The sequence below is a fragment of the Sapajus apella genome, unplaced genomic scaffold, assembly GCF_009761245.1.
Source record: "Sapajus apella isolate SASKATOON/1434 unplaced genomic scaffold, GSC_monkey_1.0 scaffold30, whole genome shotgun sequence".
Lineage (NCBI taxonomy): Eukaryota > Metazoa > Chordata > Mammalia > Primates > Cebidae > Sapajus > Sapajus apella.
In genome coordinates this window covers 7,670,721-7,684,863 of record NW_022436970.1, presented here as the reverse complement: position 1 = coordinate 7,684,863, position 14,143 = coordinate 7,670,721, and the positions used below count along the sequence as shown (strand labels likewise).

Below are 14,143 nucleotides of genomic sequence, written 5' to 3'. Positions count from 1 at the left end.
AAAAATTGAAGTTGTAGCTTTTTCTGTTAGGGTGTGAGCTCTAGCTCGATGCATTCATTAAGTTGAAGGCATAAAGGGAGAACTTTCTAAGTTGCTTTCTGTGTAAGTAATTTAGATGCCCCCTCCCCCATCTCACATACATGTGCATTCTTGCCAGATTTATGCCGGATCACTTACATAATATTTGTAAGTGATCTGTCAGGCATGAGAAGCATAGAACAAGCAGCCTGGCAGTACTGTCATGCGGTTGGAAACCTAGCAGTGTTTTCAGCAGTTATTTAGGTCATAGAATATTTTTACTAGAAGGTACTTTAGGGGACTGTCTAGTCCAGTGTCCAAATTTTTCAGGGGAGGAAATAGGAGGCTCATCTAGAGGTTATTTGCTTAAGGTAACCTATCTTTGTAAGTACAGAATAAAAGCTAGAATTCTTATCTCCTCATTCCAAATAGTAATGATTGGCAGATATCCAAACAAAAACCAGCAGTCATCATCACTCATTGCAATACTGACATGTGGCTTTAATTCTTAAAAATGTCTTGATTCCAATATACTTTGATTTTAAATATGCATCACCGAACTGTGGAGAGGTCAAATTTATTCATCGTTTATTAACTTGACTTAAATGAAATGCACCTGGGGCTGGGTAAGTACTCTCTGGTGACTATGACGCTTGGTTAGTTGAGTTTTGCAGTGACAGAATTGGCACGTGCCCTACCAGAGCCCCCTGGCATAGCATGCCCTTGCCTCTATGGCACATCCAGACAGGGACAGCACCTAGATCCAATATAACTGAGGACAAGCCAGGACAATTGGGCCCACAGTTGTCCCAGTGGGCTGTGCTGGCAGGGCCAGGCCTTCAGTTGTGTGTTGAGTCCCTGGGGTGACCTTGGCCGTCTAGATGGTGAGCTGCTTTCATCCATTTCAACCACAGTTATCCTCTCTGTCCCACCCTGCTTGCTTCTGCCACCTCGGCCAGATGCCCGCTAGCACTGTCAGCATCCCCTGCCCTATTCCTTTGGTTACTTAAGATGTTTAAATAACTACAATTAAATTTAAGATGTTTAAATAAACAAAGGGCTGGCGTGGTGGCCCATGCCTATAATCCCAGCACTGTGGGAAGCTGAGACGGGCAGATCACTTGAGGTCAGGAGTTTGAGACCGGCCTGGTCAACATGGCGAAACCCCATCTCTACTAAAAATACAAAAAAAAAAATTAGCCAGATGTTGTGATACACACCTGTAGTCCCAGTTACTCAGGAGGCTGAGGCAGGAGAATTGCTTGAACCCAGGAAGTGGAGGTTGTGGTGAGCCGGGATTGCGTCACTGCATTTCATCCTGGGTGAAAACAAACAAAACAAAATGAAAACAACATGTTTAAATGACAGTTTTCACTTTCTGGATTCTTTGCTTCATCAAATACAGCAAACCAGGATGCTCATAGAAAGAAACTGTGGAAATGTTATGGCTTGAGCCAATGGAATTCTCAGTTGAGATTTGTCAAAGTCCTGCTCCATTAAGACAACGACTGTAGTTACATCAATTGGACTACACATGTATGCAGCAGTTGTGTTCTGAAAGGATTGCTCTTTGCTACCAGAGGATAAAAATCTGTCACTGGGCATACCCATCCTTGCCACTAATTGGAGTGTTTGCTAAGATCCAATATAACTGAGTGGCTGGCAAGCCAGCTGAAATGCCAGATGAAATGGAATTGTGATTATTTTGTTTAATCCGGTTTCAAATATTAATATTTTGTTGAAGATTTAAGTAGATGGCCTGTCTCAGAAAGATGTGCTATTTCAACAGGAAAGGAAAAGCAATGTAGTGCGCATTAGTTTCTGCATTTGAGTTTTTTCTCAACACAAGTGCTGAATTGAAGGTTCTCATAGAGACTATCAAATGGAACAATTCAAGGTCAGCCAGATATAATCAATATCAGTTCAGGCCACAGTTCCACAGAGAGGCTTCATAATTAATCCCACTGTCGCAGAACATATGAAGATTCTTAAGAGTGTAAGCAGAGTAAAACTATCTGGATTATCTACTTCGCTGGCTGTTTTATCCTTGGGCTCATATGCCTGGAATTCTAAAACCAACTGCGATTGTAAAAATTCAGTGTTGGAGATCTTTGCTATTTTACCACTTACCAAATTATAGGGTGCACTTTGCCACACCCATGGCTTTTCAAAAGATTCATAAAATTATGTACAGTTTTTAAAAAGAAATTTTTATTTTGTAAAAATACATTGTTATTGTAAGGACCTCCAAAAGCACCAAATATCTATGGCCTCAAAATAACAACAACACAAACACCCCATTTGTTTGTCTATAGATTGTTCAATTGATATTAGTCATTTAACTATGTACAGTTTTATGAAGATATGTTTGAAATAAGTTCTATCTTGGGAGCCATGTGTTTTTTGAGAATACCTTCCCTGAGCCACTATTTTCTTTGTGGTCTGTTTTTCTCTTTGATCTTGACTTAAAGTTTTTTTCAAATAAATTGTAGTGACATTTAAAAATTGTTCTCATGTATTTTCTTATATACTTGTTCTTATGCATTCTGCCGAAGTACTGTTTCCTTTTAAAACATAATGCGTATTTTATCGGAACATCACTTCTTGCTCTTCCTGTAAGGAAAACAACGCCAAACGCAGGTCTCTGAAGCAGCAGCCCCCAACCTTTTTGGCGCCAGAGATCGGTTTTGTGGAAGACAATATGTCCACAGGACGGATGGGTGGGGAGCAATGGTTTCAGGATGAAACTGTTCCACCTCAGATCATCAGGCATTCGTTAGATTCTCATAAGGCGTGGACAACCTATATCCCTCACGTGGGAAGTTCACAATAGAGTTCGTGCTCCTCTGAGAATCTAATGCCACGGCTGATCTGATGGGAGGTAGAGCTCAGGCGGTCATGATCGCTCACCAGCTGCTTCTGCTGGGCAGCTAGTTCCTTACAGGCCATAGACTGGTACCTGTCCGTGGCCTGGGGGTTGGAGACCGCTACCCTAAAGTAATCACTGATATATGTTTATTGTAACACACTCGACAGGGAACTCTGAATTTCTTTTCTGGTCTATATGGACTTTGTTACCATTCTTTATTCTTTCTTCAATAGTTGACTCACATCTTTAGACTTTATGATGAAAGGGGGAAAGAATGATTCATCATTAGCTTCGGTCCATAGCCTCATAAATTTTCTTCTCTTTACCTAACGAATCATCATCATTACTAATTATCCTCCAGAAAATAAACTGGAATGCAGAACAGGGTGGCTTCATGTAGAACAAATCGGTGCATAAATCAGAGAGGCTGCTGTCAGAATGGCTTAAGAGGCTGAGCGTGGAAAAGAGGAACTGTTTTCCCATTCTGTTTTTGTGTTCAGCTTGAATTGTAAGGCCCAGAACTTACTTGGATAGCGTTGGAAGTTGAATAGGAAAATCTAATTTTAAGGGAGCTTAACACAAATTAAGGGAACATTACTTGGAACATAAATTCATGAATAAAATTGCATATTGGTTTTTGTTGACAAATCATGGTGTGCAGATTTTGGGGTAGGGCCAGGAAGAACACTTGCAAGCCTCCTCCCAAGCTGTTCCAAGTGGCAGCTCTTTGATAGCCAGGAAGTGCCTCTGGGTGGATCTGTGCCTCAGCACAGATCACTATACTGAGTGGTGAGGACGCGGAGAACAGACAGTCTTCTGTGAACCTTTCACTGCGTGGAAGTATGTGGATCCCCTGAGCTCATTTGACCTTCAGCCACAACTGCATCATCCCTGCTTGGCCAGGGAGAAAGCAGGCTCAGAGAGAAGGCAAATAAATGACTGGTCCAGTGTCACAGCTGGTTAGTGACAGAGATAGTCTTTGAACTCAAGGTTCTTTGAGGCCCAAACCTCTGTTCTTCCACTTTGCTAAGCTGCCTCACACATTGTTATACAGAAATTAAGGTAAGTAATATGGAAGGAAAGAAGGTTAATATGTAAATTAATGGTCACTGTTTTGATATGATGTTATGAAACATTTTTGTCCCCACCCTCATTTACCTTGAGGGTGTTTGTCCTGGGTGCAGTTGTTAAGGAAAAGTCTCTCCAAATTCATAAAATTGCAGGAGTCTGTAAATTTTCATATCCTGCCTCAGTTTTGTTGTTTCTGCCCACCTGTATCTCAAAGTGATCGGTCCTTCCCCACAGGCATAGCCACATCTCCCTAGAGTCAACCGCATTCTCGCCTGATCTCTGTGTGTGCACTTAACACTGAAGAGAGATAGAGCAGGATTCACCAACAAACCCTGGATTTTGTTTTGTTTTAAGAAAAAAAAATGTATTACCTTGGGTATAAAATTAAGAAGAATTTTGTCCTACTTGTGAACACCTTGGGGGTTTCTGCTTCCATTCTTCAGTCCCTGCTGCAGCAGCTCACACATTTTCCCCTTTCTAAGCTGTCTGCATACTAACTTCCCCTTGCACCTGTGGCTGGTGGTCCCCACGTGGGCAGCACAGACCAGATCCTCTGGCTTTGAGCACCTTGACTTAACCTTCATGGCTCCTCTTTGCTCAAATTCCTCTGTTCAAAAAATAATAAGTGTGTCTAGATTCTCCTCCCTCTCAGCTACTCTCTACCCCATTTTCCTACTCTATTGAACCCCTCATACTCTGCTGATCCCACTCTTAAAAATAATAGCAACCTCCCAGTCACCAAACTCCGAGGCCTTTTCTCAGCACTCACTCCCTATGACCGTGGGCTGCTCGGAGTCTTTTGCTGGGTGCTGGGATCCATTGATGGATCTCCTCCTACTCCTGCCCCGGCCTTTATGCCAGGTTTAAGAACAACTTCTCCCCAGGGGGTTCTCTCCTTTTCATTTTGTCTATCTCTGGATTATCTTGCTTCTCTGTGGACGCCACCCAATCTCGTAGGTCCTGGCCTGACTTTCCTCTGCAACTCAGTCAATCAGTCAGCTTCTCTGATTCTCTCTCTCTTTTTTTTTTTTTTTGAGACGACTTCTCACTCTGTCATCCAGGCTGGAGTGCAATGGCATGATCTTGGCTCACTGTAATCTCTGCCTCCCGGGTTTAAACGATTCTCCTGTCTCAGCCTCCTGAGTAGCTGGGATTACAGATGTGCACCACCACACCCAGCTAATTTTTTTATTTTTAGTAGAAACAGAGTCTCGCTATGTTGGCCAGTCTGATCTCGAACTCTTGGCCTCAAGTGATCCGCCTGCCTTGGCTTCTCAAAGTGCTGAGGTTACAGGCATGAGCCACTGCGCCCGGCTTTCTCTTTGACTCTTTAATATTCCTGAATAACTTAAATACCTTCCAAGCACCTGCAATGGAATATGGCCTGAACAGAACTCACTGTATTTCTCTTCGTGAACCCCATTTCTCTTAATGACGCTACCCTCCTCTCAAGGCTCCATTTTTGGCTTCTTTTCCTGTGCATCCTCATTGTAATACCCTGCAAGATCCTGCTGGAATTCTGGGAACCTCTCCTCACATCTCATCATTCCCTGCTAATCACCACTATTCATTTCAGCTACTCATTAACTCTTGCCTAATGTTGTAATAGCCTCCCAATAGGTCTTTCCAGCCTTCCCTCAATGAATCATTCTGCTACTCTTAACCTTTCTGGTGTTTTCCCATTGCTCACTCTAAAGTCCTGAATCCTTGGCCTGGCACTGGGGGCTGCCCACAACCCAGGTCCGCAATCTGTGGCCTCAGCCTGACTAATGTCATTTCCTCATTCCCTGTGGGATCTGCTATTCCTGGTTGGGCCTGGGGAGAGTGCTTACACGTTCTTTGAGAGTTTTATTTCTTCAAGAGGCATCTGTGGCCGGGCGCAATGGCTCACGCTTATAACCTCAGCAGTTTGGGAGGCTGAGGTGGGCAGATCACGAGGTCAAGAGATCGAGACTATCCCGGCCAACGTGGTAAAACCCATCTCTACTAAAATATAAAAAATTAGCCAGGCGTGGTGGCACATGCCTGTAGACCCAGCTACTCAGGAGGCTGAGGGAGTGAATCCCTTGAACCCAGGAGGTGGTGGTTGCAGTGAGCTGAGATCACGCCATTACACTGTCTTAAAAAAAAAAATAGGCATCTGTATCAGAGACCTTAAAGGCTAAAATGATCAAATTCTTAAAGAAGTCTTCTAAGTTACTCTAGTATTAGAAACAATCCTCTAGCCAGTGTCCCAGGTAGAATATGAAATATTCTGTAATTGCCCACCTTCTTTCCTTTGCTCATGCTGATTTCATAACCTGAAAATAGCCTGTCCCCTGATTTTATGTGTCTAATTCCAAAATCCAGATTTTTCACTAAACTGCCCCTGATTCCTTCAGCTCCCTTAGGGCACCTTGTATTTACATTACAATTGTTTAAGTACTCAGCACTCCCATCGCTAGGCCGAGACTTTCTTATGGGCAGTGACAAGATCTTAGTTACAAGGGACAAAAAGAAACATCGTGCTTGACACATAGTAGATATTCAATGAAAATCTGAATGACTACGAGAATGAAAGAAAAAAATATATCCACGTGTTCCTTCTTACCTGACTTTGTTTTTGGGTAGAATGTGGGTCTGATTTATATCCTACAATACTTAGCATTGTGCTTTGTGCATAACAGATTTTCCATAAATATTTCTTGAATTAGTGAATTAGCTATGTAGTTGATCCTGAGAGGATCTTTCTGAATGCCACATTACTGTATTTCACCTTCAGTAACTTAAGTGCTTTTAATATAACTAACAGATTTAAAGTATGTTAATCTTTTGATTGTTACTAGTTTTTAACAGTGATTATCTTTGTCTTTGAACTGGTTTGCTTTTTCTTTTTTTTTTTTTTTTTTTGTTTTTTTTTGTTTGTTTGTTTGAGACAGGGTCTCACTCTGTCATCCAGGCTGGAGTGCAGTGGTGTAAACACGGCTCACTGCAGCCTCAACCTCCTAGGCTCAGGCGATACTCCCACCTCAGCCTGCTGGGTAGCTGGAACTAGAGGCGCTTGCCACCATGCCTGGCTAGTTTTTGTATTTTTTGTAGAGATGGGGTTTCACCATGTTGCCCAGGCTGGTCTCGAACTCCTGACTTCAAACAATTTTCCCTCCTTGGCCTCCCAAATTGCTGGGATTGCAATGTGAGTCCCCATGTTGGCCAGGTTGGCTTTTGCTGCATTCTTAATTTTGATTGTTAACACATTATATATCATGGAGTGGGGGGGGGCAGTGCTTTCTTAGTTTCACAAAGGAAATTAGAAAAAAGAAGGGTCACTTTTAAGAAAAATGTGAAGGAGCTTATCTATTTGCTTTAGCTCCCATCTCTAGGTATTGGTGGGGTTCTAGGACTAGCAATTTTTTCTGCAATAGTGGTTGAGTCGTTCTTTCTAGAATCATCATGGCTCCATCCAGGAACACATAATTTGGATGCTTTCAATGGGAAATGGAGTAAGGCAGCCTTGTTGAAATGCCAGTGGAGCATTAGAGGGGGTTCCCAAACTTCAGTGAAGTTGAACTAAGTTTCTTTGCTTCCCCCCATACCAGGATGCTAACACTGTTTTGTTTTTTTTTTTTAATTTTTACAATGAGGAATGCTTGCTGGTCCTCCCTGACAACCTTTTACTGTAGAATTTTGATTTCAATTACTGAATTAATGGTTCAGTCATCCCTCTATCTGAGGGCATTGGTTCCAGGACTCCCATGTATACCAAAATCTGCAAATACTCAAGGCCCACAGTCGGTGCTATAAAACCCAAGAATATGAAAAGACAGCCCTTGGTATATGGGGGCTTTGCATCCTCAGAACACTGTATTTTTGATGTCATTTGGTCATAGATGCAGAATCCACTCATAGAAAGGGCTGACGGTATCTATTCAAAAAATTTGTACTTGAGTGGGTCCATGTGGTTCAAACCTGTGTTGTTCAAGGGTCAACTGAACTTGCTTTTAGTCGTGTTACTTGGTGCAAAGCTAAGTAGTAATGAAACAAAAAAACTAACTGGAAATTGTCAGGGATGCCTTTGTGATGAGTGTGCCTTTGTGATCCACCCCGCCTTAAGGTTCACTGCTGCTTCTGGTTTTGTTGTTGTTTGGGGTTTTTGTTTCGTTCTCTTCAAATGACTTGGTGGGAAAAATAAAACATGCCTTCACATGCTTCTTCTGTAGTGTGACTTTAATCTCTGTGAGAGAAGAACAATCCTAACTCATGTATGTAAACGGAGCAAGCTACTTACCAGAAGTACCTAGGCTTGTGAGGTTGCCTAAATCTTGCAATTAAGGCTTGCAAGTGGGTAAGTAGAGTCAGGAAAAAAGGTCAGACGATCTAAGGAGAGAAATTTACTTCTAGGAAATGCTACGTACTTATTGGAAGCAGGAGAGTTTCTCCAGTATATTTTAGAAGGATGACCCAGAGTTTGCTGAAATGTACAAAACAGAAACAAAAAGATTCCCTCTTTGTGAAATATGGATGCATCATCTACACCTATGGGAGGTGTTCATTTTTTTTGGAAATGAACAAAGTATTTGGCGTGATGTGCTCTCTGAGACAACTCTCATTCACCTTTCACTGGGCGTTATTGGAATCCTATAGTGTCAAGAGTGGTAAATTTTTAGGCTTTTGGCCCAATGTCAAGACTTCTGAGCAACAGTATAAATCCATTAGATTTGTTGACATCTCAACGTCTTTGAAATAATTAATATTATTTACATTATTTGTCTCTCTCAGAAATGAACACACCTATGAGTACTGGATGCCTGTGAGCTCCCCATCACCTGCACTGCAAAGACGCAGAGCGGCGGCCTCTGAGAAGCAGCTCCTTCCCCCTCACCTTGGCCTTGACCTTCCTGCTCAAGGTCTACCATGGAGACGCTGTCCCAGGACTCCCTGCTGGAATGTCAGATCTGTTTCAATTACTACAGCCCCCGGCGCAGGCCCAAGTTGCTGGATTGCAAGCACACCTGCTGTTCAGTGTGCCTCCAGCAGATGAGGACCAGCCAGAAGGACGTGCGGTGCCCCTGGTGCCGTGGTGTCACCAAGCTGCCCCCTGGCTTCTCCGTGTCACAGCTCCCTGACGACCCAGAGGTCCTGGCTGTCATTGCCATCCCACACACTTCCGAGCACACCCCGGTCTTCATCAAACTTCCCAGCAATGGGTGCTACATGCTGCCCCTGCCCATCTCCAAGGAGCGCGCGCTGCTGCCCGGAGACATGGGCTGCCGCCTGCTGCCCGGGAGCCAGCAGAAGTCCGTCACCGTGGTGACCATCCCTGCTGAACAGCAGCCTCTGCAAGGCGGGGCTCCCCAGGAGGCGGCGGAGGAGGAGCAGGACAGGCGGGGCGTGGTGAAAAGCTCCACCTGGTCGGGGGTGTGCACTGTCATCTTGGTGGCCTGCGTCTTGGTCTTCCTCCTCGGCATCGTGCTCCACAACATGTCTTGCATCTCTAAGCGCTTCACTGTGATTTCCTGTGGCTGAAGACAGCTGCAGTGAAGTCTCTGGTGGGTGCCAACTTAGGGGTTGAGCAGGTTGGTGATGAGATCCCGGTGAGAAGATGGGGGGGAGCGACACTGACCATTTGGTGCTGAGCGCTGGCCTCTGGGTTGCCTCTTGATTTACCCCAAGACAGACACGAAGGGCAGAAGGTGAGGTCTCAACAAGATACCAGGCGAATTGTTCTGAGTGTTGATGGCAACAGCTTTGAAGATGATTGCATGCATCCTCATAATCATGTATTCAATGGACTGTAATTTATGATTTTTGAAAATCATGTTACAAGATAGACATAGTCTACTTAGACGTTAAACTGCACAAGTGCGTACAATGTGATCTTCTCTAAATGCGGTAGATTAAAACAAAGATGCTATGTATACAAGTAGAGTTAAACCTGCGAATCCGTGTAAAAATCCAGTGAAGACATGCACTGCTGGCTTCTTTACTTTTTTTTTTTGTTCTTTTTATTGAAACGCAGTCTTCATTTAGTTGCTAAGGCTTTTTATACATTTTGAATGGCACCAAAACAAAACAAGTCAAGGCGGACGGTCGTTTTTTTGGAGAAAATATTTGAACAAGTGTCTCCAATGTGTTGTGTTTTGTCATGAACGTTCATTTTCTTCACGTGTAATTAGAGCTCACTACGTGTTGATGAAACTGAAAGCTCAACAGGGGAGCAATAAACTGAGAAATCGTGAGACATGTCCAGTCCTGCGGGAACCCTGTATGCTGATTTTCCTCAAGCCATCTCACAAAATAAGAATTTCAAATGTAAATATTGTGTATTTGTGTGTGTATGTATGTGTGTCTAATTTGATTTACCTCAGGTGTTTGAGTCTTTGCAGAAGAATCCCGGGATTAAGACTTCATTGGGCATGGGTGAGTCGAGTCTCTGAAGCGGTGGCCACTTCATGGGCACCTGCACCCAGCGAGGAGTCTCCTATCCGTCACCTGCAACACTCACTCCTCCTCTGTGTATTTGAGTCCTGCATTTTGTCAGAGGCAAATGGAAAGTAACAGAACAGTGTCTTTTCTCCCGGTTTGGGAATCTTGCGCTGGCCATGAGTGTTGTGACTGATGGCCAACCTGGGCGGGCGTTTTAATAGATGGTCTGTGGTTCTTTTTTGAAAGATGCTCTTCCACGAGAGTTAAACCAATTAGAATTCCAGTTTCCTCTTATTGATGTAAGAGAGAGTATCTCCTGTATTTTAACATGTTTTTACTGAGAAAAGTGGCAAGGTAAACCAACAGCTCAAATTCCCAAAATAAGTGGACCAGTTCTTCATCTACTGTCAAATATTCTTAAATGTGTAACGGTCTCTAGATGCTCATGAAGGAAGCTCTGCTAGACGTAAGTGATAAATTCCTATCCCTGGGTGCATGTGCATTCAGAAATAGCTATGAGCTTTACAGTTCTCATCTAACTTATTTTATGGAATTCATGAAGCAAGTGGTATGTGACAAGGACTCCACTTATAAATGTAACTGTTTTTGTGTTCCACTGAATCCCTGAAAATGGTGAGGAGGGTGGGGGGAAGTGAAGGAAAGAGAAGCAGGGCTAATTCTAAAAAGCAAGGCTAGAAAATAGCCCTGTGAGGTCAAGATAATTTATTTACATGCTACCTGTTATCTTCAAGCGACACAAAACATGCATATAAAAGTGATGGAATTAATGTGAAATAAAACAAAAACATAATGACTAGAATACAAAGCTAATACTGCTAATTGGCATGAGAATTCAACATAAAATTAGGAGCTCTGATTTTTCAAATTTTTCAAATTTATCATAAGACCTTTAGGAAATGTATTTGAAAGCTCAAAATAGAAATTAGGTTAAAATGCCATTTTATTGTGTAAGCTATTGGGCATTATACAACAAATAATCTAGGATTTATTTGGTATTAATAATTTAGGCATCATATTAGCTGAATACTCTCCTCTATTACGTAATATACTGTTGGGTTAGTGTCAATTTCTCAAACTCTCCCAGGCTGCCATAATGCATGTCTGACCTAATTTCTGTTTCTCTTGGAGAAACACACACACACACATATACACACCACAGAAATGTTGCATTAAGAATGCTACATTTCAAATAGACTTTACCCTCGCAATTTTAGGCTATGCCATATTCAAATTAATTTTGCGAGTGATATCTGCATATGTTTCTGTACAGTATGAAATGACCGACCCTGTAGTGTAGTATGTGATAGAGTTCTACTTGTTAAAGTAGGTTAGATACAGACACTAATGTGTGTGATGATAGCGTCCTGTGTTTCTTAGTGCAAACCTGTATAGTAAAAATGTTCATAGAACTTTTACTTAAAAACAGTCCCGTGCTAGAGCTGCCATTAAGCAGCGCAAAATTAATCGGCAGCATGGTAGATTCTTGACCTTAAATTTAACAATAGCAGCCAAAATCAGATTATTACTTTTTTTCTTGCGAGTCTTATTGACATAAGAAACATTGTTTAAATTGTTTAAATGGATTCTGCCTGCAGTTATTTGTGTACCTGTTTGTTAGGGTGTGCATTCTTTGTGTGTGCGTGTGCGCGTGTGCGCATGAGAGGGCGAGAGAGAGAGAGAGATCTCAGCCTGCCAGATAGAATTTTATAGGCTCAATGAAGTTTTAATGTTACTTGGCATCCTGTTGTTCTGGTCTCTTCTGGCATTTACCAATGACCCTTAACAAACACATCTACCCATGCGACCAAAGTCCACTGACACAAGAGGCCAGAATTCTTACTTGCACATCAATGAAAAGTCACAACTGAAAAGCACAGAAAGTTAGAGCTGAAAGCAGCCTCCGGTGGCTTCATTTTGTAGATGGGTCTGTTTTGTAATTCTGCAGAAAAGCGGGGATATGAACTTTGCACTGTGGTGTCTTCTTGCTCCATCCCAGGTCTGTCTACGTCTCTATCTGGCTATGATCCTTTCTAGGGTTCATTAATACCCTTTACTAAGTCAACTATTGCTTTAAAGGATATTTTCTGTAGGTTTATGTGCTCATTTTAGTTAGCATCTACCTCTCTAGGAAATGAAAGGGGGGTTGACATAGGGATGAGTACAGACATTGAAAGACAACTATCAAACCATGCTGTTTGAATTTTTAAAATTGTAGAGCATTGGTGTCCAAGTCTCCCACCCCACTTGTATGTAAAGGACAGTGAGTGTTGTGTAAATAGTAAACTCTAAGAAGCATGAATTTTCATCTTTATTAATGATCTTGACATAAGCAAGAGAATGCTTCATTTGTTAAGTAGAGCCAAGAATGCTACAAAAAAGCATTGTCTTTGGAAAAATTTTGTATAATGACTTGGGGCATAAGTTGTGATGAAAAGGCAACTTGATTCTCAGTTCCAGTCATTCTTAAGGATCAGAAAGCTCTAAGATATTTTCTTTAAAAATATAATTGTTTAATTTTTTGCATGACTTACATATCGGGTCCCTTGAAGGTGAAACCAGGTGATGGTATAATCCTTGAGATCTAGATTGGCACCGTTCTATAGAACTTTCTGTGGCAATGGAAATGCTCTGTCACCTGTGCTGTCTGGTACAATGGCAACAAGCCACATGGACTTTCAGGCAGTTAAAATGGGGTTAGTACAAGAGAAGAAGTGGATTTCAAATTTTATTTAACTGAAATCTCAATATGACAAGTGGCTGCCATATTGAACAACGCAGTTCTGGATGATCGTGCTTGCGGATCTAGCATCAAAGTATTAATGGAGTAACAGTGAGGCGAAAAAGAGTTTGTGTGCTAGTAACATGTAGTTGGCAAAAGGTAAAAAATTCCTTTCTGGGCCTAAAAAGCATGTGGTCTCAAGTATGACAGTAAAAATTCATTGCTGCCCTTTGGAACTGTTGCTGATAGACTTTAGGCCAAGGAATGATCAGTGAAGCTGAAAGAGTGCTTTATTAAGCCCCTTTTCTGGGCTTATTAGCTGCATGTGAACCTATTGTCCAAAAATAGTAGTTAGACAGTAGCTGTAAAATGTTTGACTTGCAAGCTATGCATGACCTATTCTGTGAAATTGTGTCTGGGGTCCTGTGGCCAAAAAGTAAATGTTACAGGAAAAAAAAAAAAAAAACCTAATGAAATCCCTGTTCACTTCCAATATCTTATCCAAACTTCATTCGTGTATTAGTAAGGTGCAAATATAAGAGCAAGCATGGTTTGCAGTGTTCAGACTGTTTTTGTTTGCCCTTGAAGTCTGCCAGCTTGTCATTGTATTTGGTGTGGGCATATGTGGGCATCATTTTTCAGATGCCAGACTAAAACATAGGTACTATTTTTAGAGTGAGATTTGACATTGTTTTAGTCTCTTTCTTTTTTAAACAAAAGTTTTAGTTCACTGAAAGAGTTGAAGATTTGAAGCTTTGCACAAAGGCACTTTTTTTTTTAACAGTAAAACATATTGCCCATGAAATTTAAAGACTTGAAGGTTACTGAAGCTACTAGAATTAATTTTTAGCTAAATGAAAGGAAGCAGAAAATTCAGTTTGAAATATATTTTTTCTGTAAAGACCAGATTCTTACTAATAATCTGGTATTTATTCCAGTCTAGATTTTGATTTGAAGAGTTCCCATCCCTTTATTTGAAAACTTATATTGCTGTCAAAATGGGTTAGTCTGCTTTTCACTGTTTTGCAAATGGAATATAAACC

The 14,143-nt window shown here is 41.8% G+C and overlaps 1 protein-coding gene across 3 annotated transcripts in view; it reads left to right on the top strand.

The window, feature by feature from the left end:
* RNF152 (ring finger protein 152) overlaps positions 1–13,882 on the top strand; it is an 80,776-nt gene extending 66,894 nt beyond the window's left edge. For all 3 annotated transcript variants that reach the window (XM_032293657.1, XM_032293658.1, XM_032293659.1), the window contains one exon: positions 8,714–13,882. In XM_032293657.1, the coding sequence (XP_032149548.1) occupies positions 8,849–9,460 (612 nt within the window). In that variant the 5' untranslated portion in view covers positions 8,714–8,848 and the 3' untranslated portion in view covers positions 9,461–13,882. The remainder of the gene's footprint in view (positions 1–8,713) is intronic.
* The last annotated feature ends 261 nt before the right edge of the window (positions 13,883–14,143 follow it).